The 24,226-nt window shown below is 37.4% G+C and overlaps 1 protein-coding gene across 1 annotated transcript in view; it reads right to left on the bottom strand.

Moving 5' to 3' along the window:
* The window catches only part of HHIP (hedgehog interacting protein), an 89,307-nt gene that overhangs the window by 22,025 nt on the left and 43,056 nt on the right, over positions 1-24,226 (bottom strand). Inside the window, exons 5-10 of the mRNA XM_064585105.1 lie at positions 9,756-9,907; positions 9,203-9,376; positions 8,346-8,489; positions 4,794-4,915; positions 2,342-2,465; positions 1,236-1,366 (exon numbers count right to left, since the gene is read on the bottom strand). Of these exons, the coding sequence (XP_064441175.1) occupies positions 1,236-1,366; positions 2,342-2,465; positions 4,794-4,915; positions 8,346-8,489; positions 9,203-9,376; positions 9,756-9,907 (847 nt within the window). The remainder of the gene's footprint in view (positions 1-1,235; positions 1,367-2,341; positions 2,466-4,793; positions 4,916-8,345; positions 8,490-9,202; positions 9,377-9,755; positions 9,908-24,226) is intronic.

Genomic DNA, 24,226 nt, shown 5'->3' with positions numbered 1-24,226 from the left:
AGAGTTATCTCTTTGGTTCTTTTGAGTGAGCTAGGAGATATCGAGGGTAAATTAATTGTAAATGTTTTCAATTCTGTAATAAGAAAAGAAGGGATTGGAGGTCTCTTCTTTAAATCATTATATTCCTGTAGTTCTGAAATGCATGTCAAGTCCCTGTTAACCTAAGTGAATGGCATGGAACTATTCCTGGTGAGTTCTGCATCTGATGTAATAAAACCAAAGCTGGACTTCTAGGGAAAATATTTTGATTTAGGGACACCTAGGTGGCTCAGTTGGTTAAGTGTCTGCCTTCAGCTCAAGTCATGATCCCAGGGTCCTGGGATGGAGCCCTGTGTTGGCAGGGAGCTTGCTTCTCCTCTGCCGGCCGCTCCCCCTGCTTGTGCTCTCTCTGACAAATAAATAAATAAAATTAAAAAAAGAAAGAAAATATTCTGATTTAGATGGGTAACACAACTCTTCTTTCTTAAGACCTAAAATTTTTTTCTGAGGCTAAAGAAGCATAACAGCCATGGTTTGTTTGGATGCTGTTCTTTAAATAGAGTCATTATGAAAGCTACATTTATCTCTATAATTTAAAATTTGGAGCATTTTCACTCTTTCATGGCATTCTAATTTCAACTTCTTTTTGCTTGTAAGCTGTGCACATTTTGATAACATACCAACAAATATATTTTATGTTATCCCTTAGATCATCATCCAGAAGATAATTTTTATTCTGTTCGAAAGCAGATCTACAAATTCAGCTTATCATGTACAAACTGCATGCCCCAATGCACAAAATAAAATAAAATTAAAAATTCAGAAATAGAGGATAAGGTGAGACTGAGATTACAACAGATTTTTTCTTTATTTAAGGAGACACAGATAAGTGGAAAGGCTTTCAGATAGAGAATAGAAACAAATGACTCAGATTTATCTAAAGTATCAGTAGACATTTACGATTTTCTTCTCTTTAGGACTCAAAAATTCTCTTCTGTTCTTGCCTTCCATTTTCCTGCTTTGTTACTTTTATATTTTTGGAGTGGAAATAAGATGTGAAGACCCCCCAGAGGAAGGTCATTGGGAGAGAATACATAGCTGGGCCATCTCTAATCTCCACGGTAGGTCACCCTTGCTGCGGGTTACATTGCCAGCAAATGGAGGGCAAGACTGTTACACTTATTCTTCAGAGCAAAACAAAGCCTCTTGGGCTAGGGAGTGAGAATGGAACTTCATAGAAATAGTTTGTACAGTACCTAATTCATCTTCTCCAAATCCCAGTATGTGACCTGAAAAGTAACCTCTACAGGAACCACTGTTGCCGAGACAGAGTGGTTTTTCTTGCCATTGCTTGCTCACAGGACTTTGCTGGAGGGTTAAGAAATTCCTACAACAAAAATATACCGTAAACTTACAATGAAAATATGCTTTTGTTTAAAAAAACAAACAAAACAACCACAATAAAATGCTTAGAATTAAGGTCACAATGAATAGTTGTGCCATAAACCTGGCTTCTAAAAGGAAAAATAATATAGCCCATAATGTGTGCGAATACTGTGAAATTCTCATGTGGGGAGAAAGTACTTAAAGATAGTATTTTGTTTGGAGGGGGGCACTAAAAGTACCTGAGTATGAGAAAAGCCCTCCCCTTCATCCAGAGACTGATACTTCCTCTCCAGGACTAGACTCCATGCTGTGCTATTAATCAGAGAGAGGGACAGGGGGAAGATCATGGGGTCAGTAAACTTTTCTAGTTCCTTTTAGCGACCAAGCATAGCAGTTCTGCCATATGCCTGAATGCCAGTGACTTGGGAAACAAGATTCATAATGTGGGTTTCATCACTAAGAGTTCCTGAGAATTATCCACACAGTGACCTCTAAAAAGGAGGCTAAAATTTAATTGTGTAGTATTCTTACTGATAGAGACTAATTAAATTCTGTTGCTAAAAGTTCTGAAAGTCTGGCAAAAACAAAAATCCTTAGCCTTCTAATTTCCAAATAATTTGGAAAATATTTACACAAGTCATGTATAACAATAGTTTTCAAATTACTCATTGTCATGATAAATTTATGTTAGGATGAAGGGAAAAGCCTACATAATATGAAAAGTCCATCTGAAGACTTCTCTGCTCTTAAAAATTACTTTATGAACTTAATCAAATTTGTTTAAAAAGCATCTCTTAGGAAGTTCTTTAATTAAACCACCATACATAATGAAACAAAAAGGAAATAATGATGTTTATGTGTGTCCCAGACCTAACCCCCAAAAGAGAAACAATCATTTGACTATTTTATGACAGTTTGCCCACTAATCAATGGATATGTCATTTGATACATCAAATTGTGGTATCAGGAAACCTACCCATTGCGGTCTCCAAACACATAGCTTCCATACAGTCTTTCAGACTGGCAGCCTCGGTAAACAAATCCACCAACCAAAGGACCATTACTGAATGGCTTGAATTCTAAAAGTGATGGCTCACTTTCTGGAAAGAAATAAACATAACATTAGATCAAATGAAACATTTTTATGAAATAAAAGTAATGGAGATCAAGTAATATAATTATGGTAATTTAGGCTAAATTTGAAATGTGTCCCATGATACACAAGATGAATCCTGTTCTAGATATTTAGTAAAAATAATTAAGTTCCTTTGCTTAAATAGTATAAAATATAAAGAGCTTCCATGTGCAGCTTACTGAAATGGGAATGCTCTACAAATGTTTGCTGCTAGAATAGCCACCCATACCAAATTTTCGATGAAATTAGAATCTGGATATTTTGGAAATCATGGTTATTTACTTAAGAACCAAAAGACTTTAAAAAATAACAATTGTTTTAAAATTGAATTTTTTTTGTAGAAATGCTTCTGCATATACTCAGTAAATTAAGCCAGACATCTGTCAAGTTATATAAAATGTTTGAAAATTCATATTTTAATGAAAATAAAAGTATAGTACATAAAAGATCTTTAAAACCACATTTGTATATTTAAAGACATTGTCACTCAAGTGATATCTTCATTTAAACTATTTTAATAGTTTTGTTTATAGAGTTGTATGGTTAACAATGTCTATTGCCGCCGTTCTTTTTAAGTACATGTGTATAGTTACATATCTCAGTCTTTGCATGCATGTCATTATATACTTGACTATGCATACGCTAATTGCAATGGAAAAGATCTAAAGCCAGTTGTAAATTAATCTGAAAATTACTTATTATGTGCTTAATGTCAAATAAGTCATTATCAACAGGCAATATTTTAGGCAAAAGCTTTTGTGGGAAGATGGTAATTTTAAAGTAATTCTCCCTTGCCATGTGGTTATGGTGACTATATTATAAAAAGTAGAAAAGATTAAGTTTTAACTAGTTCACTGAAAGGCAGCATAACTGAATGATTAAGGTCATGAACTCTGGAATCAGTCGACCTGGGTTCAAGTCCAGGCCTTGCCACTCTATGTTGTAGGTTAATTAACCTTTCTGTGTCTCAGTTTCCTTCCTCATCGGTACAATGTGGCCAATAATAGTGCCTATCACACAGAGTTCTTCCTCTAATGAAAGGAGTCAAGTTTATAAAGTTACTTCAGGGGTGGGCATGTAGTAAGTACTGTGGATGTGGTTATTTGGTTTTTATTTTTGTTTTCTTCTTTATTGAAGTAAAAATGACAAATAAAGTTGTAAAATATTTAAGGTGTACATCGTGGTGATTTGATATATGTATATGCTGTTAGAGGACTCTGTGGATGGGTTTTGAAAACATAAATGCAAGGCTACGGATATTGTATCCAGTTTCAGCAGAACCCCAATTAATGTGATTGGAGAATTTAGTTTAATCTGCATAAATATAGCCAAATTCCATCAAACCAGTGTCTCATAAGATTTTTTTTTTCAAAACATATCATTCTTTGGTTTGGTTTTTATAAGATATGCGCACGCACACGCGCACACACACACACAACACAGGAATACCTGAAAAAAAAATAAAGTAAAATAACTGAATACCACATGAACTAACACAGCTGCTTCATTCCTGGTGCTAAATAAATATCTGTATTGAATGAGTAAATAGAAGGAGCAATCAATTTAATAATCTTAATCTACTGTGTTCCCTGAATCGTAATAATTTTGATATATTGCTTCCTCCAAAAGGAGTAAATACTCAAACACTAAAAAATACTGAGTTTTTTGGCCTTCATTATTACCCAACTTTATTTTGTATATGCATCTCTAAAACACTCTTGTAATCATGTTATTAAAAATAATGTCTAAACATCCCGTTTTCATGACTTGGGTAAATAACATGTTTTTACAAGTCTATTACGTTGTTTTCTCTAAAATAGACACTTAAAAAAATTACATTCTTATTTGAAACACATTATTTTTCTAATTGCTGAGACTAGCATATTGGGTGTGCTAGTTTCAGCAATTTCTTACCTTTAACTTGTTTTTTCTGCTGTATATAAGATGTTAAGACAAGTTCTCCCTTATATATTAAATAAATAGAAGTTATTCATTTTGACTCTCAGATGAGCAAAATCTAAACAGCTAATTTTTGAAGGTCCGTTAAATTTTGGGATCTACAGAGCACACTTCAATCCATGGAAAGGTAATTACCCAAATGGAATTCCTGGGGCTTGTGAGTGTCACTGGACCTTTAAAAACTCGTGCAAGTTACTCCCTTACCACTGTTAGGTCAATGTTTTTATGCTTTCCCAAATGCTCATTTTGTAGAAATCCTTTTCTCTTCAATTAATATATTAAAATAAAACAAGGCCCAAACTAAAGCCAAATCAACAAATTATGCTCTACTTACCATAATCTTTCCCCTTTATTATCTGTAGGATTCTGGCTGATGATCTGTTCTTTCCATTGGAGTCCGAACAAAGTATTGTTAAATTGATGTTTATATCGGTGGGATGTCGGTCCACAGCACATCTGCATAACAAAAGGAGGACATCCATGAATTCTTACCGTGTCTTTTCTAAACTCAGACTGGAGATTCCTGACATGGGAACCCTTTGTGGGCTGGCAAGGACCCTGTGGGCTATTTCGTTTGGATCCTCAACAAAAACATTCAGATTTGTTTGTTCACTCCGCTGAAGCTAAATGACCTCTGGAGAATATTCCTAATTTCTCTTGGTATCTCTCTCTAGTATGAATGTGCACAGTGACTTAAAACATTTGTTAGTGTGTTATTAAGGACTGCCACATATATAATACACTGATAAGGTATGAGAGCCAGCGCTCATCAACTCACATCTGCAACACACAAAATAGAATTAGTTTTGGTATTACTTTTGTGTTTTTTACATGGGATCGCTATATTCTAAAGCTCAAGCTGCTCTAACAAAGGAAAGAAAGTGTACGCTACAATATAGGGAATCAAATAAAGCTGGTCCCACAACACTGAAGTCTTTTATATTAACTGTGTCTTCGTGTCACCCTCAGTCTGGAACTAGAATATTTCCATGACTTAAGCCATTGACTGTAAATTCTATGAGCACAGGGACCACTTCCAGCTTCTTTATCACTGTATTCCTGTTACCTAATTCAAACCCAGGGATATAAAAGGGGTTCAATATTTGTTGAATGTTTAAGTCCATGAGGAATTGGGCATGTGGAGTTTGGGTTGGGGTAAGAATGAAGCTGTATAATATAATTTTTGAAGTTCTCACAAATGTGGAAAACAGTGTTGCATTGTTTTCGGGTTTCTCAACTTTGGTAGTATTGACATTTTGAGCCAGATAATTCTTTGAGCAGGGGACTGGAAGATGGGGGAGAGGGAAGGTTCTGTACTGAGCATGTAGGATGTTTAGCAGCATCTCTGGCCTCCAGCCACTAGATGTCAGTAGCAGGAACCCCTCCAAAAATGTTCCTAGACATTGCCAAATGTTTGCTGGAGGCAAAATCATCCCACTGGCAATCACTGTTTTAGGTCAACAAAATACATTAATGACTTGACAACCGAACCAAACCATTGGGACTATTAAATAAACTAGAAAACAAAACAACCTGAGAGTAAGTTCTGGGTCTTAAGAGACGTTAAGAGTCATATGTAGCAATCATCTCAACAGTAACAGCAACTACAAAACAAAAATTGTTGCATCCAAATGATCCCATTCATAATAGGGAAACTATAAGCCTGACCTGTCAAAGATGAGTTAGTTGTTCTGTGGCAACAGTCCCTTTATTGTCCTCTTTAATTCAATGATTCACAGAGTACAATGCCTGGCAGGGAACAGGACACAGACATGATGTGACTTAAAGTGGAACTAAATCCATACAGGAGGAGACATTTTTCCTGTATTGTCTTCCTTTTAAAGATGGAGAAACTATGACAAAAGAAGGTTTGATCTCTTTCTATTAAGAAAAGAACAAATCTGGAAGGAAAGCCCAGGTCTCCCAAAGGTGGAGATGGCCATCAGGCCTAGCTCTGGCTGAATACCGTGGCCACTGAGAACCACTTGACCCCTCTAACCTTTAGTTACTTGGAAAAAAAGAGGTCGGACAGTGAAACTTCTCTGTATGATACCCTATGGTGGGTCCATGTTATTATATATCTGTCCAAATCCACAGAATGTACAACCCCCAGTGAACCCTAATGGAAACTCTGGACTTTGGCTGATAATGATGTGTCAGTGTTGGTTCATCCATTGTAACAATGTCCCACTCTGGTGGGGGATGTTGCTAATGGGGAGGCTATGCCTGTATGGGGGTCAGGGGGTTTATGGGAAATATCTATGCCTTCTGCTCAATGCCAGCTACCACTGAGTACTGCTGAGAGGCATAAATAAGATAATGTGCGTTAGATACTTAGCTCAGTACTCTGCACCAAGGTGCTTAATACAATCCAGCTTTACTTCTAGCCAATAATTGTTTTAGTTTCCTTTCTGCTTTATTAAATCTTTCTCTGCTTGAAATACTCTTGGAGGGAGGCACGACTTCCCTCTAGCCCGCTGCTGCCAGAGGAGGTAAGACACCATGGCACAGACATCCTGCCATATGCAAGGTCTGAAAAGCGCCTCACCCTGTGTTTTTGCACCGAGGGTCCAGGACCCCCGGAAAGGTTGCACGAAAGCTCCAGTGAGACTGTGGTGACTCAGGCTGCTCGACTTCAAAGTGCTCTTTGCGGTGGTATCTGCGAGTTCTGAGCTATAGGAATGGAATGTGACAGTTTCCTCCACATCCTGAACCCACCTTAAGTATTCCCTGTCGCACAGATTTTAAGATCTGCTGAGATGCCAAAAAGGAAATGAACTGTAGACTTGGACTTTGATGGAGCGGAGATGAAGGGCATGAGGGATTATAAAAATAAAAAGTTCGAGAAATACTCACCTTGCACATAGTGAACACTCAATAAACATTAAATAGCAATAATAACTTAGCTAGTAAATGAATGAATGTGGCCAAATATCCCGTAGTATGAACAAGAGACCACAGATTGGATGAAGCTTTCATCATAGAATTGTTATATTATACTTCATAGCATTTTTTAAGTGTACCCCAAATTTCTCACTGTACGTACATCTTAGTACTACTTTCTTTATAGTTATTATAGTAAACCATCAGTATGAATTCCTTTAGTATTTATAATTTTTTTTCAAGTGAAAAAACGTTAACATTGAGCTCAACTCCTTACGAACTGATACTGCATCATCATATGTTAAGTAAAGTTATGATAAGAACTATAATTTATTTAAAACCCACCATGTATGTCAGGCACTCTACTTTGTACTTTAATCTAGATTTGTAGTAAATCATTATAGCCTCCTTGCAAGGTAGTTATTACCACCCCCATTTAATGTGTATGGAAATGGGGCACCTCTTGGTTCCGGATCAGGTCATGATCTCAGTGCGGTGATCTCAGGGTCGTGAGATAGAGCCCTTTGTGGGGCTGGCTGCTCAGTGCAAAATCTGCTGAAGACTCTCCCTCACCCTCAGCCCCTCCTCTCCTCTCTCTCTCAAATAAATAAATCTTAAAAAAAATGAAAATAAAAAAATAAATGTGTATGGAAAATTTCATTTGGGGGGGTTTAAGGAGAAAATCTAAAAGGTTAATTATCTCTCTAAATTTGAACAACTGAAGTCTTAATCATTACACCTGTCCAAAGGCGATTATCTAATAACACTCCAGAATCTTAAGGCAATTTTTCTCCATGAATTTGTCCTTTTCCATATGTCGAATCTGCCTTCTCAATCTGCTTCACACATTAATAGAAGAAAGAGTGCTCAGATAATGAGCTGGTGTGATTCTGGAGGCGCGACCTTGGAGCGACCTCTGTGCCTCGACCCCTCTTTCTTTTCCCAGTTCCCGAATCCCGGCCTGGCTTTACAGCAGAGGCAAGAGGACAGATCGTGTTCTCACCTGCCTGGATCATGCAGGCCGTGTGCAAACACTTCCGGGGGCTGGTTGGTGCTGTTGAAGTGCGGGTTGCTCCGTGGTATGGAATAAGGCACGTTGCACATATCCGTGTCCACATCCAGCCGGAGCACCGAACCTGTGAAATCACTGAGAAAGTTGAGGACAAGGTTCAGTGTTTCTGCTTTTGTTAAGTATTTCGCCTAAACCAAATGTAGGGCGCTTGCCCTACAGTCCAAAGAATCATCCCCTCATTTGAGACAAAATTATTTAAAGTTACAAATTCCGAATCGTGGGAAATGCAGCCAGGGGCAGGTTGGCTTCAGACAAGCGGCAGCACCGCGACGCAGCTCAAGGGTGGCCGAGGACGGCAGCATCAAGGGCGTGCCACATTTTGCAACTGCTGTGTATGTTTTGCCAGTCCGGGCGCTTTATGCGCCCGCAGAAGCGCCGCGGACTCTGAGTCTAGCCTGCAGTGTGCCGCGCTCGGACGCACGCACTCGAGCTGCCGCCCAGAGCCTGCGGAGGGAGCTGTGCCTCTCCCAGCCTGTGTATCCCGCGACCCACGCGGCACGAATGCACTTTAGAACATCTGGGCACTGCGACTTCCAAAAATACCATCAGCGTATGGCTGAATTCCTCTTCATCTTATAAAAGTTAAATATTTAACCAAGGCGACATAAGTCAAAGACAGTTCTTTTTTTTTCCCCAAAGACAATTCTTAACTCACTGGCTCTGACATCTCCCCCCCCTTCCCCCCCCCCCCCCCCCCCGGGGCTGGCTGTCACTTAAAACATTTTAACATCAAGGGGAGCTTTTTTTCCCCTTTCTCTCTCTCTCTCTCTCTCTCTTTTTTTTTTTACCTTAAACCATCCATTTCTTCCATATCATCCAGTGTGATCATCCCGTCACCAAGAATGACGTATAAAAAGCCCTCGGGACCAAAGAGTAGTTGCCCTCCTAGATGCTTTCGGTGGAGTTCTGCGACTTCAAGAAATACTCTGGCTGTTCTCAAATCAACTTGATGGGGATTTTTTCTACATCGTGGGGAGGAAGCAATATCATAATTGTTAAAGATGTAAGGTGAACCCACCAGAAAGTAAACTGTACACAAACAGGGGAGAGACACTTAGTGTGTAAATAAGGAAACATATGCTTAAAATGGATCTAATAAAAATTCCCGATAGGTGACATTATTTTCTATGTTTCAGAAGAGGCATATAAGCTGAAAGAGAATTGAGGAAAAGTGCCAAAGCTACCATTTCTCTCAGTTCTCCTTAAGGACACATATGTGGTTTTCAGCAAGATGGAGATTGTGGTTTAATTGCTGTCACCTTAACCTCTAAAATAACTAGGAAGAGATAATGAGAAAATAAGACTGAAAAATATTTATGCCTCAGGGCATTTTAGTGATACCTGGATACTGTGTATTCCACAACTCGAAGAATGTGGTCATGAGGCCCGATAGCCCACCGTTCTTGGTTGGTGGTATAAGACACATAGAGCTTTCCATTTTTCTTGTAATTGGGATGGAATGCAAGGCTTAGCAGACCTCTTTCATCTCCTCCCTGCAGTCAAATGAAAAACACAAAGAATTGTGAAGTTAATTATGTTCTTTATTGTGTTTCAACTGGAACCCCAAAAGAGTCTCTCTCTTTCTTCTGGATAATCTTTGCCCAAACTCTTTTCTTTTCTTCCTTGCCTACTGCACAAAAAAGGATTATAAAACATTTCACTTTGCAGAACTCTTTAAGGGTTAGAACAAGACAATTGTCTTGTGTGGTTATCTATGCACAAGACCCTTACACCACTTTTGTCAAGTGATTTGTGTATGCAATCTCGGGAAGCTAGGAAGACAAGTTTAAGTGCTACGAAGAATTCTTTGCCGGGTTACTAGGTTGCTTGTAGTTCATAGAAGACAAATAAAAAGGTTCATAATCAGCAGTCACTTCTAATCCAAGTCTCCCAAACCTAAAACACAGTGTGGGCTGCCAACTCCCACTGTCTTGGCAATATGTTTAGAAAACAGTTAAATTGCTTGTGTAATATGTAAACCTTTGTTTTACCCTGGAGGCATCTACATCAGTTGTCACAACGATGGTGGTCTGTTCATCATAACTAGGTAATAAGCAGCCTTGGCCTATCTGCATAGGAATGAGGTATTTTTACATGTATCTTTCACAGCATAGAGCTTTTCTTTATAGACGGATGGAGAAATGGGAGGAGAGCTAAAAACCAGGGCTGGCATGGGGGTGGGAGAAATACTAGAGAGGAAAGGGAATACTAGGAAATAAAAGAAAGATCCTAAACAACTTTCTTTGTTATTATATGAATGTCAAGAATTGTATATGTTAGGCATGCCAAATGCTGTAACAATTAAAACATCATCATGTTCTTAAATAGAAAGGCATTTTATCTTTATTTTCTGCTAATTCAGCTTGATGAAACTCAATATGGTCTGAACATTTGTTTTATCCCACAAGTAGTCTAGGGATTTCTATAATGAAATTAAAGTATCTGAAATTATCTAGATCAGAGTTTTAAAGTTCAAAGTCTAGTAAGCTAGTGAGCGCTTTCTCTGTAGTCTGAGGAGTTATTCAAACTGGTGAAAAATGTGACATGGAAACTGTATGAAGCAACTCCTGCGAGTACATCACCTTTACCCACGTGATTGCATCACACACCACGTCTCCTGTGGCGAACAGCTGGAAGTGACCCCTTAGGAGTCTTACAGGAGGGAAACGATCTCCAACACTGCGACTTCTTCACAAGGTCATGCTCAGTAATGGAAGCACCCTCATGCTCTTCTCCCACAGAAGAGCTTGTGTTACTACCAAAGCAAAGAGCTGTGTGTGGTTTGGATTCTACATGGATTGAAGAGTTTAACGTTTTAGGCATAAAAGCTCACTTAAAGTCAACTTTGCTTGATTTAGCTCTTGGACTAGAGAAAAACTGCTTCAGATATATGCCATCCAAAGTGGAGACATCCAAACTTTAAGAGCGTGTAAATACTAAAGTGGATGCAAATATCCCAGCACTACCAAAACATTATTCAAGTGTCAAAAAAGTCAACCTCTTCATCTGCATGTCACAATATGCTTAGTACGAATTTCAATGAAAATGATCTCATTGAAGGGTATGGATCTAGGATCTAATGACTATGATTAATGAAAATGAGCCTCTATTTTTCAGCTTATCTTACAATGATTTTAATATTGATTGGATATTGCTGTTTTTTAGTGTTTTCATTAAACAAATATCTCTTCTTAGGAGACATTGAAAGCTGGGATGCATAACTAAGGACTGATTGTAGAAAAGCACATTTAAACCGCTTTGACAGATGGATAAAAAAAGCCGAGGGGTGGGATTTAGTTTGTGATTAATTCCTCTTCCGAGTGTATTTCACTTTAAAGCTGTGAGTGCAGGGTAAGCACTTTATGCCCACTTCACAAATATTTGTGTTCCACTATAAGAAGCTTTTGCTGAAAGTAGTTCTTTTGTAGTTTTTAATCAAATCATCTGAAATACAATTTGAGTTGGAGAGCAGCATGGCTTAAAACTGTGCTAACTGCTTTTCAGGAATTAGAAATGTAGAATTCATGCACCGTAGAAAGATGGGGAAAGAGATTTAAACAAATCCAAAAGTGACAGAAGACAATTGTTCACTTTAGAGATTCACCTATCGCATGAATGAATTTGGGGGCATCACTGCATTTGTTGAAGTGCCAGATATGGAAACAGGATGAGACATCTGAATGACAAGAAAATAAATCTAAAATGCAGTTTTAAAAAGTCCATAATTCTGAATTTTTCAGGTTGTAGGATTTCCATTTGTTTAATTATTACATATGATTTCGTATTTTTAAAGTCAACTTCTCGGTGCAAAGTAGTGATTTGGTTGGCTTAGAAACATGACTCATGACTCCTAAGTTATTTCAGAGAAATACTTTCATAACTACATTGATGAAAAATTTCATGTATTCTGTAAATATGCTAGAGTGTCTCTCAAAATTAGCTTTGTAAACTCTGTAGTGAACCATGACTCCTAAATGTTCAGAGATTGTGAAGGGGGGTTATTCCACCACTGTCAGGAGATTAGAGCATCTGTATAGGCTCGCATTTAGCTTGAATTGGCCTTCAGAGTTACATGTCTATTTAAGGTATGTGACTGACAAGTCATGGTTTACCTCTCAAATGCAAACCTATGTTTGAGGTATGGTCCGTTTTTCAGGATCTATATGGAGAAATAGGTTGGTTTGGCATTAAAGGTTTAAATTTTGGAGCGGGGTCTGCTAGAGGCGACTACGCCAGAAACGCCATCAGACATTTGAGGCCTCCAGGGTTCTCTGGTTGCTCCAACCACAGTCTTCACCAGGAAACTGCCCAGCCTGAGACCCTGACATTGGTGCCAGGAGGCGGGGCAGGCGAGCAGATCAGCTCTCACGGCTCAGGGGAAAGTCCTTGTGCTAATGTTACTGGCTCTTCTTCTTCCTCCCCATCCTTTCACCTCAATTATGTGTAGCTTTTATGGAATGAAAATCACGCACTCCTTCCAGAAATGTCAAATTATCAAATTGTTTCTAGTGAGCATCTGGGGAGAATGAAGCTCTAGTGATCAGTTCAGTCAAGCTGGCTGAAAAGGGAGAAAGACGATAGAATGGCGAATGGAAGAGTCATGGTCCAGGGAGCCAGTCCTTTCAAAAAGACATTGACTTCTAACATTATACTTTTGGAAACATTAACCAATGTCCAAAATGCTTATCCTGACTCATGTGAAAAGCAGCGATTTATCAAAACATTCCCATGATACTCTGCACTTCATTATTTTTTTTAAACACTTGTTTTTTTATTATGTTATGTTAGTCACCATACATTACATCATTAGTTTTTGACGTAGTGTTCCATGATTGTCACTTCATTATTATTGATATATTGATATAATTGTATAATTATAATGGATTATATATTGATGTAATTGTACTTATTAATACTGAATGCTTGATGTGCACATTGTGCTTCTGGGAATGTACATCAATGCTAGAAATGGGCAAGTAATTTACAAATAATGCTTTGGGTTCTCTCAGTTTGGGGGTAGTGCTTTTTTTTTTTTAAGTTCACTGACTGAAACCTCACCCAAGCATCATAGGCTACCTACCATAGGACCCTTCCTTCCCCTTTGCTCAGCTTTCTCAAACTGCATCAACTTCTGGGCAGTGCCACACCAAGCACAACTGATTTTTCAAAATCAGGCAGTTGAATGATTTGAAAATAATGTCCCTGTATACTTTAAATTGACCCATGTTTCAGAGTAAATCATAAAACCCTCCTAGAGACTTTAAATAAGTAATTAACTGCCATTCTAGTTATCATTCAGCTTTCAGGAGCAATTTCACAGGGTCAACAGAAAAGAGATAAATACCCCAAACAGAGAGTATTGATGACTTTAATGTGAGTACAAGATCAGATCTAGTCCTATAGTTTTGGGACAAACTCTTCCCTAATGAACATATCAAAGTTCTAACCAATTGACCAAGAATATTCCTCTTCTTTGAAGAAAATGGAAGTATCTATTAGAAAAAAGAGAAGTAGGGACACCTGGGTGGCTCAGTTGGTTGAGCATCTGCCTTCGGCCCGGGTCATGATCCCAGGGTCCTGGGATCGAGTCCCACATTGGGGTCCTTGCTCAGAGGGAAACCTGCTTCTCCCTCTGCCTGTTGTGTTCTCTCTCTCTCTCTGACAAATAAATAAATTAAAAAATCTTAAAAAAAAAAAAAAAGAGAGGTAATGATAAAATGATTATATAATATGTAATATATAAAATAAATATATATATAATGATTTTTTAAAGAGGAATTGTGGGCATGGTCTTTCATTATGATTTTTAAGGAAATCATTCCCTTCATACTTTCAATGTGGTTAAAGTCAATTTTTTCTGATTTCTATCTTTAAAATTTGCCTTACTCTTTTTCAGGGAATGCTGACTTATATATTTTAGGAAACAAGACTGGGCAGCACTGAACTAGAAGCACCATTTCTCATTTCTGCATAGTTTTTCTTAGTGACCCTTTGGCAAGTGACTAGCTTAAAATTTGGTACTCTACAGAATGGCCTTATGGTATCGAGAAAGCAATGAAATGTAAATTAAACTAAATAATGCAGTGCTAAGTTCAATATATACCTTGTTATATATAGTCTTTGTATAAAAAGTTTGCATTTGACATTCATTCAACAAATATTTATCAAATACCTACTATGTGTTAGGCATTGTACTTGGCACCAGGGATAAGACAAGACAATTAATAAGAACCAGTCTCTGTCCTTCAGAAGCTAATAGTATACATACAAAGTCAGATAACAAAGTAAGTTTTTAGTTGTTCCATTCTCACCATACTTCGTGATGCTGATTTTTGGGTGCGGGGGGAGGGGGAGAGTTAAACATTGCTACACTATTAGAAATGTGCATGGCCCAAAAAACAAGTATTAAAGGGAGTAAATACATATTCTGGGTAACTTTGGACACACAGGCCAATTAGTATATTAGCACCCAAGGTTTCTCCGCGCTAAAACTTGGTAAGGAAAAGAAAAAGCTTGGTTTTGTGAAATCTAAATTACGTGAAGAATATTAGGTAGAGTTTCTACAAACAATAAGACCATCTTCCAATTTATTTTATGCATATGACACAGGTATGAATGAAGACCTCTAGTAGAATTGGTGTTCTCTTAACAATTAAGGAGTTTCTGAGAATTAACATAAGAACAGAGTGGTGGTATTTTTAAAATTCTCTATAAAATAGATACTTTTATTAAGAGGCAGGTCTTCCTTATTAACTGTTACTCACATACCTACATTTTCTGTTCCTACACACCAGGAAAGGAACAGGAGAACTTGGAAGCCAACGTGGGCTCCTCCTCATGCAAAAACTTTTGCTTCTCTTAGACTGCAAACTTTTGCCATTCCAAAATGAGAAATAGGTTTGTTTGAGAATTGTTAGTTCAAATACAATACCAGATGTATTCATTTTCCATTGCTGCTGTAAAAAAAATTACCACTTAGTGGCTTGAAACAACACAAATCTATTATCTTAAAATCTGTAGGTTAGCATCCAACATGGGTCTCCCTGGGCTAAAATAAATGTGCTGGTAGGGCTGTGTTTCTTTCTGGAGGCTCTAGGGGATAATCCATTTCCTATTCCTTTCCAGCTTCTAGAAGCCAGCTGGCATTTCTTGGTTTTATCCTCTTCCCTCCATCTTCAAAGCCCAAAACAGGGATGAATCCTCCTCCTATGGCACCACTCAGGCCTCCTCTGCTCCCTCTTCCACTTTTAAGAATTTGTGATGCCACTGAGCCCACCCAGATAAACCAGAATAATCTCTCTATGTGCAATCTAGCAATTAAATTCCATTGCAATTTTAGTTCCCTTTGCCATGTAAAGTAACATATTCCACGGATTAGGATGAAGACATCTTTTGGAGAGGGGCATTATTCTGCCTACTACATGGATGTTTTAATCTGTTTTTTAAAAGGATCCAGAGTACTTATGACCTGAGCCATCTTGGCCATGCCCTACTGGGAGCATCCTGAAAGAGACAAGTTAAGTTCATCTATAAATTCACAGAGATACATAACGGAAGCTTTGTCACAGCAAGCACCCTCTCTTAGCTGTCAGTAATGAAAGAACAGCCACCACCCTCTAAAATGAAGTAAGAACACCTTTCAGAATTGAGGAGGAGAAGGAGAAGGAGAAGACCATCAGGTAGCATGTGGACACATATGAACTCAATCACAAGCAAAACTGCTGTGTTTATCACAGGATGCAAAGAACGTTAAAATTAAATGTAGACAAACCATTTCTACAAACTAGAGGATTTCAAGCTCAATAAAACTGTATGATTTTGTTTTGTTCATAAGTTTTGAAACATGCTGTAGAGTCTTAATTTCTTCGTAACTCCTGGAAAAGATGAGAAACGATGCTTTTCGGTAGTTCCAAAAGTGTAACTTGGACTCAGAAGGAGTCAGTTCCCTGAGGATCCTGAGTTAGCTTATAGGAGGGGCTGCATGATTTGGTTCTATGGGATAATGAAAAATATATTTGGTCTTGGTCCTGGGTTCCTGGCCCAGAGCTCCTAAAACCGTTGGAATTTCCTGAGTGACAGGGGTGTTTTTGTTATTCACAATAAACCCCTGTCAACCTTACCTGAGTCTATGCTAATGAAGTGACTCTTGGTGAGCCCCTGGATAGCTTCAGTATGAGGGTTGGTAGCCAGAGGAACCAAAAATGTGATTAGCAGATTGGAACTTTCAGTCCCCACCCCCGACAACCTCCAGGGAGGGAAGAGAGACTGAAAGTTGAGTTCAATCACCAGCACACATGATTTAACCAATCACATCTAATAATTTAATCAGTCATACATAATAAAGCCTCCATAAAAGCCCTAAGCAACAGGGTTTAGATAGCCTCCGGGTTGGTTAACATAATGAGGTGCTGGGAGGGTGGCATGAAGCGCTATACCTTGCCCGATGCATCAATTCCATTGGGCTGTTCCTGAGTTGTAGACTTTATAAGAAACCAGTAACAGTAAGTAAAGCAATTTCCTGAGTTCTGTGAGTTAGTAAGCCTGAGGGGAGGCTTATGGAAACCCCTGAATTTATAGTCAGCTGGGCAGAAATGTGGACAGCCTAGGCACCCTATTTGCAACTGGTCCCAGAATTGAAGGCAGTCTTGTGGGACTGAGCCCTTAATCGGTGGTGTCTGGGCTAACTCTGGATAGTTAGCATCAGAACTGAAATTGTTGCACACCCAGTTGGATGAATAATTTATTGGTGTGGGGAAAAAAGCTCTCATTTGGTGTCAGAAAACACTCCAGAGAAAATCTGAGAGGTTCATTAGCCCATCCTCCTTGCCGGAGAGAAGGAGACCATAAACAACTCTGTTGAAGAAGTTGAAGTTAAAGAGTACTTGGGAGGGGTGCCTGAGTGGCTCAGTTGGTTAAGAGACTGCCTTTGGCTCAGGTCATGATCCTGGAGTCCCTGGATCGAGTCCCGCATTGGGCTCCCTACTCAGCGGGGAGCCTGCTTCTCCCTCTGACCCTCCCCCCTCTCATGCTCTCTCTATCTCATTCTCTCTCTCAAATAAATAAATAAAATCTTTAAAAAAAAAAAGAGTACTTGGGAAAAATTTGGTAGTCTTCCTGTCATATAAATCCTACTTGAAGATTAACATTTTTATAAAATATCTTGTGTCATTTTATTATTCATTCTTTGGCTTTTTTTACCTTTATTCTCTGAGAATGAAACCAGCCACGATATACTCAGGACCTATTATAATAGCAATAGTTTTCTTCTTTTCTTTAAAATGTCTCCTACTGGGGAGCCTGGGTGGCTCAGTCCTTAAGCGTCTGCCTTCGGCTCAGGTCATGATCCCAGGGTCCTGGGATCGAGCCCCACATCGGGCTCCCTGCTCAGCAGGAAGCCTGCTTCTCCCTCTCCCACTCCCCCTGCTTGTGTTCCCTCTCTCGCTGTGTCTCTCTCTGTCAAATAAATAAATAAAATCTTAAAAAAAAAAAAGTCCCCTATTTTTCCAGATTTGGCTTTTCTTTTAGATATGTTTTTAACTTACTCCAATTATTGTCTTGGTTTCCTGATACCTGAATGCTCTTCAAGGTACTGTCTTGTCTCTTCAAGGCCCCAATCTGGCTTCATTGTATTCACCCACTGTTCTAGTTCTCCAAGAAGTAAATACAATTTTCAAATGCTTGCAGGACCCAAGCTCACCTCTGTCACACTCCCCTGACAAAGAAATCTGACCTGCTTCAAGTGAGGTTGGAGAGCTGCTGGAGGCCACCCAGCAATTCAGTTTTTAGGCAGTTTCTCATGAAGTATACGATTTTTGCTATGTAGCGATTGGTCCATGTCAAATCTGTGTTTAGGACTCTACATTTTATCTTCTGAAGTGAATGCGAAAACAGACTTAAAAAGTACAAACGGGAGCTATTCTGGATAAAAACTGCTAGACCATTAGTTTGTCTCAACAATTCTCTTCCCCACTCTTTTCAAACATAAACTAAATAAATCAGTCATGCTGCGTTTAAGTTACGACCTATATAGGAGAAAGATACTAGAAGTGGTTCTTTTCTAGAAATCCAGCTTCCCAGTTGCTTCTTATGCCAAATACTAATGTTCTTTTGATATCTCACACCTATGGGGGGGAAAACGTATAAACATACTCAATTATGTACTTAAAAAGTATTATGGCCAGAATATTTTATGTGTGTATCATATGATTTATTTTATATAAACTTTATATTTATTGGGTGGAATGAAATTTCATCTTTTTATTTTCCCCTAAGCTTTTTACCCATTTGAACTGTGATATTCAACACAGTATGGCATATTAAATAGTGGATTGACTTGGACCTTTTATCTTGTCCAAGCAGAGCTGCCATAGAACCTGTAACAGATGCTGCCCAAGGAATCCAGTATGATACCAGGGAATGGCTTGAACACTAGGGACTATTTGTCTCAATATGTGTCAAAGGATAATAATATCTGTGGTATTCCAAAGTTCAGTTCTCCAAAACATCTTCTCTAAAAGAAAAAAAAGCCTCAATAGAATTAAACTGTGTGAGACATCTATTTGAAATAACAAAATAATAAAACTACAAAAATATCAATTCTCAAAAGCAAAATCCTGGCCCTAAATACCTTTTTGAAGAAGGAAAATTTATAGAGATGTTGGAAGCATTTAGAGAAAGCAAAGCTTTGATGCTGCGTGTTTAGGCTACATGAAAATAAATTAACAAGAGTTTGACAGAAACTACAAGAATATTCATGGGAATTAAAAATGAATAAAAATGATAAGCAAAAAAGTTTTGTAGCTACACTAAACTTTGCTATTACAACCTAGCGGTTTAATACTTATTGGACCTTAGATTTGAAAAAGTACACATTTCTAGACTGAACTGTAAATGGATAAAATATTGGGCAGCTACCTTGTTAGACACAGCAAAATGTCAGATATGTAAAATAGGAACTAGACCAATTCTCCACTAGACTGCAAGCTTCTTGAAGGCAGGGATCTCTGGTCTTTTGGTGTCTTAGGAAAGACCTTAACCACATTGGAAGCCTTGTCATAAAAGGTAACATAATGAATTCTTCCTATGTGCCAGAGACCATGCTAAGTAATTTACAAGCATTATCTTGCTTAAATTTTATAACAACTCTAGAGTTTAATACTATTCTGTCATTGTCTTTATGTTCTGGATAAGGACACAGAGGCATAGAGGATTTGAGTAACTTGCCCAAAATGCACAACCAGAAGTGGCAAAACAGAGATTGTCTGTGATTGGAGGACAAATAATATAAACAATTATGTGACACTGTCTGTGATTAGAGGACAAGTAATGTAAACAATTATGTGACACTGCCCCACCAACTAGTTCCTAAATGAAGAAATGAACAAACAATGGATAGATTGTATTTCCTCATCAGTATCCATTGTTGATAGCTTGAGACATTACTGAAACAGTCTTACTTAAATTTCCAAAACTTTATGAGGGAATAAAATGAAGGTTATAACTCAAAGGTTATATTAGTTTAACACAAAGCTTAAATTTAGTTTTAGGGCAATATGCTGATACACTATCTGGAAAAAAAAATCCTGAATTGTGTATATTTCCATGGTGTAAGTACTCTCACTGTAGCCAATTTCAAACCGGCAAGTTGATGTCACTGACTGGTATCTGAAGAGACAACACAATTAGCTCTTGCAAGCCCATGACCACCACTGTAGAATACTTCTATTCTCCTTCAAACCTCTTTTATTCTTTCCCTCCCTTATTATTGTGCTCCTTCCTTTCTTCTTCTGCTTTAAAATTTTGGTTTACCTGTCCCTTTCAATGTGAAACACCCAAATATTTTTGTGAGTTGAGCAGGGGTTTAAAATCATTAAATAAATCATTATTTAAACATGAGGGAGGATGTATTTCTTATAGGATTTGTATTTACTTTATTTATTATTATTATTATTTTTCTTACTGGATTTTTAAGTGAAACATACATAAAAACTAATATGCCACCCAAGAATAGAGCAGAACACTCAAGAATCCTTTTGAGGGGTTTACTTGGTTATTTAATGGGGCAAGTGAAAACTTCTCAGTATCTTTCCTCCCTCTCATAAGCTTGTTTAGATAATCAAAGAATGTAAAATCCCTTTGTAAATTGCAACATGCTATTTGAATAAAAGATAACTCTTATAATGGATAGGTAAGAGCCATCCTCAAATTCAACTGGCCTGTCAAATAGTAAGATTTTGGAAGGGAATGTTATTCTGAAATACAGAATGTGTAGTCCTACATTTTAATCAGATGAGGAATACATTTAAATGATGTACAGGAAGTATTATCTCGCTGCCTATCATTCAAAGAACTTTTAGACTTCACAAAATTACAGGCATGGAAAGGCATATTTATACTTATATTTAGCACGAGGCTCACCACATAGCTTTGATAAAGATTATTCCACATCTCTTCAGAAGATTTAGATGGTATCTATTACCAATGGCTTACTAATAAATGATTTGAAAGACTGGAGGTAATGAGATTTTATCTTTGAATCAAAACATACATTCTTCGCCACTGCAGGAATATTATTTTTTTCTTAGTTATTTTTTCTTAGTATACTGTTCATATACTCTAAGGTTAAACATAAAATATTTTTTTTAGAAATCAACCCCAACGTTTGAGTGTTCGCTAATGATACTGATGCAGATCACAATGATCTTTCCCCCCCTACCAAAAACAAACTCTATTGGAAAAAACACACTTCCAAGATTTATGATAAAAACATATGCATTATTGATATTGACAAACAGCTGTGACAATGACCTCAGAGCAACATCGCATAGTACAACACATTTATACGAATAAAAGATACTGAATTTAGATTCAAATTTGGATATCCAATTATAAACTAAGGAAGAATTTAAGATTATTCAAAAAGTGTATGAGACAATGCACATCCATTAAAAAATATACATATACCCAAAGAATAAAGAAAATATTTATGTTTGGGGAGTTCCATTTTTTCTATCTTATACTCTCTCAAGGATTTCCTTCATAGGATCATTCTTAAAGTATATTGTTTTTAAAAAATTGTTAAAATGATGAATGTTGGGCAAAACTTGTTAGTAATTTCTACAAAGCCCCTCAATTAATTTTACTTAATGAGTAGGAAAAAGAAGATATCCTTCTATTGTCTTGCAGCTTGGAAATATGTCTCTTAGAATGACTTGGTCTATAATAAAGAAAAATATTTTTTCATAGTTTATTAATAAAGGTCTTAAGAAAGTTAATGGTTCTTATGTTTATAAGAATTATTTTTATTCTTATGGAATAAGTAAATTTTTATGGAATTATTAGGAATATTAAATCTTTAATTGGAAAACAAATGAAATAAAATGGACTAATATAATTTCATTTACCATCTTTAAAGCTAACACCTTTGAGGCACAAAGTCTGACCATTTTGTTTTAAACATTAAACCTAGGGGCGCCTGTGTGGCTCAGTCATTAAGCATCTGCCTTCAGCTCAGGTCGTGATCCCAGGGTCCAGGGATTGAGCCCCGGGTCGGGCTCCCTGCTCTGTGGGAAGTTTGCTTCTCCCTCTCCCACTCCCCCTTGCTGTGTTCCCTCTCTTGCTGTGTCTCTCTCTGTCAAATAAATAAATAAAATTAAAAAAAAATAAATAATAAATAAACATTAAACCTAGAACTATAAAGCATGTTCCCTTGATAGTTTCATCTGGTCTATACCTCTATGGCTTGAGAAGTCTTTTTTGTCCTCAGAAAATGGAAGATTCAGGGTCCTTTTAATGAAAGAAAATCACAATATTAAAAATAAATGCTTAACTACAGCAAAGGGTACAAAATTGTTTTTAATGAATTTGACCTCGTCCTTTTATCAAATTTGTTGTTTATGATGTGTGGCTAATATGGTTGTCATGCAGCTAAAAGCATTATCTTCACATCATTATATCGAAATATAACACTAGGATACTTGAGTTTCTTAGCCATGTTTCATTGCTTTTGCCATTAAATATTTCCTATTGTTACTCTAAGAACTCAAATTGGCTTATATGAGAACAAACATTAAACAATTAAGATTATTGCTTTGAAAAGAAACCTTGAAAAAACCCCCCAAAAATTTGGACCACCAAGGAGCACTAATAAATTTAAGAAAATATGAGGTTTCCTCTATGTGACTTCTCTTAAAAAGTTATGCAATAGATTACTGCAACTTCAAGGTCATATAAAAATTATGGTACTTTAAAAATTATTTTCTGAGTAAGGTTTGTAATTACGTGGTTTACATGTCATTTAAACTTGCAATTTATCAAAATAGTAAAATCAAATTTTTGAATCTTTGATACTTTCATTAATCACTATCTTGCAAAATGATAAAACGCAGGATTTTGGCAACACTACAAGACTAAAAAATGATCAATTAAAACATTTTTACATTGAAAAACCACTCCTATTCCAAAATATCAATAGCTACAAATCAACATTGAGAAAACAAACTTTTGCTATGTGTCAGATATCCAAATTCAGCAACTCTTTTTGGTATTTGACATATCACATATTTATACTAATTCTGAATAAAAACAATTGATACATATTTCTGAAAAATGTATCCTTGATGTTAAATTAGGTAACATTTTAAAACATACATTTTTGCAGTTTTGTGTAATCAGGAAAGTATGATACTATTCCATAGTACCTATTCCAGAATAAGTGTGGGAACCATATATTATATGGTTTTTCAGGTATCTGAAAAATCTGAAGTCCACATTAAAGACAGGAAACTAATTATAAAATCACGAAGGAAGACTAAAGGGAAGGCTTGGATTTCTTAAGTTCAAAAAAGAAAAAAAATCTGAGAACACATACCTTGCCTCAAATACATGAGGATTAATTTTAAAGAGGACAATGTCTGGCTGTTCACCTTTTCCATGGAAGTGTCACAGTAGGACAATTTTCAATGCGCAGGAAGCCCTATTCCCTACAATTCTTAGTGACACATTTTCTTTAAATATCTAGGGATAATATAATTTGGGGCCAAAAGCCAGAATTTGGGGAAACTTCTGATACTCAAATTCATGAGACTGTGTTCTTAGTTGACTGAGGGAAGAGCCGAAGAGAAAGACAGACTAGAGTTTTCTAAGGTCTATAATTCAACATATGCAGCCATTTGGACAAAACTGATGACATGTGAATGCTTCCCATTTTAATGCACAGAATCACCATGCAGAGAAGAGTTCCTGGTTCTAAATCAAATGAAGTGTTTATAAAGGTTCCACTTTCCTGACGGGCAGCACCCACTCTCTGTAACACTTGTAATGTCATTAGCATTTATCCTCGCTGACGCTGACGGCCCAGCCCTTGCTCTCAGATTCCCAGCACTCTGCTCAGTCATCAGGGGTAAAGAGGGTAAGTCACTTGCTTCTGTGGCATGGTTGCACCGAACTCCTATTCATTCGTGTTGAAGAGCATGGGCTCAGGGGTTCAGATTGCCTGGGTTTGGAACTTGGCTCCTTCACTTGTTAGCTTCTTGACTTAGCCCCTCTGTGTCTCAGTTTAATCACCTTCATAACAGGCACATTTCCTGTCTCCTGGGTTGTCCGGAGGTCATTAAGGGAGAGAGGATAGATTGGGCCCCCCACGCTGTTGGTACTCAGTAAAAGTGAACCACTGTTACTATATGCCATGGACATGGCTATTGTATTCTAGTTGGCGAAAGAGACTTTCAACAAGTAAGCCCTCAAATAAACACATAATTAAATTTTGAAAAGGACTCTAAAAGAATAGGGTGTCAGGGGAGAGTGTATCGGGG

The sequence above is a fragment of the Mirounga angustirostris genome, unplaced genomic scaffold, assembly GCF_029215605.1.
Source record: "Mirounga angustirostris isolate CCGP_5_RB_7025 unplaced genomic scaffold, mMirAng1.0.hap1 SCAF_2, whole genome shotgun sequence".
Taxonomy (NCBI): Eukaryota; Metazoa; Chordata; class Mammalia; order Carnivora; family Phocidae; genus Mirounga; species Mirounga angustirostris.
Note: the sequence above shows the minus strand (reverse complement) of the source record. Positions and strands in the feature narration are given on the sequence as shown.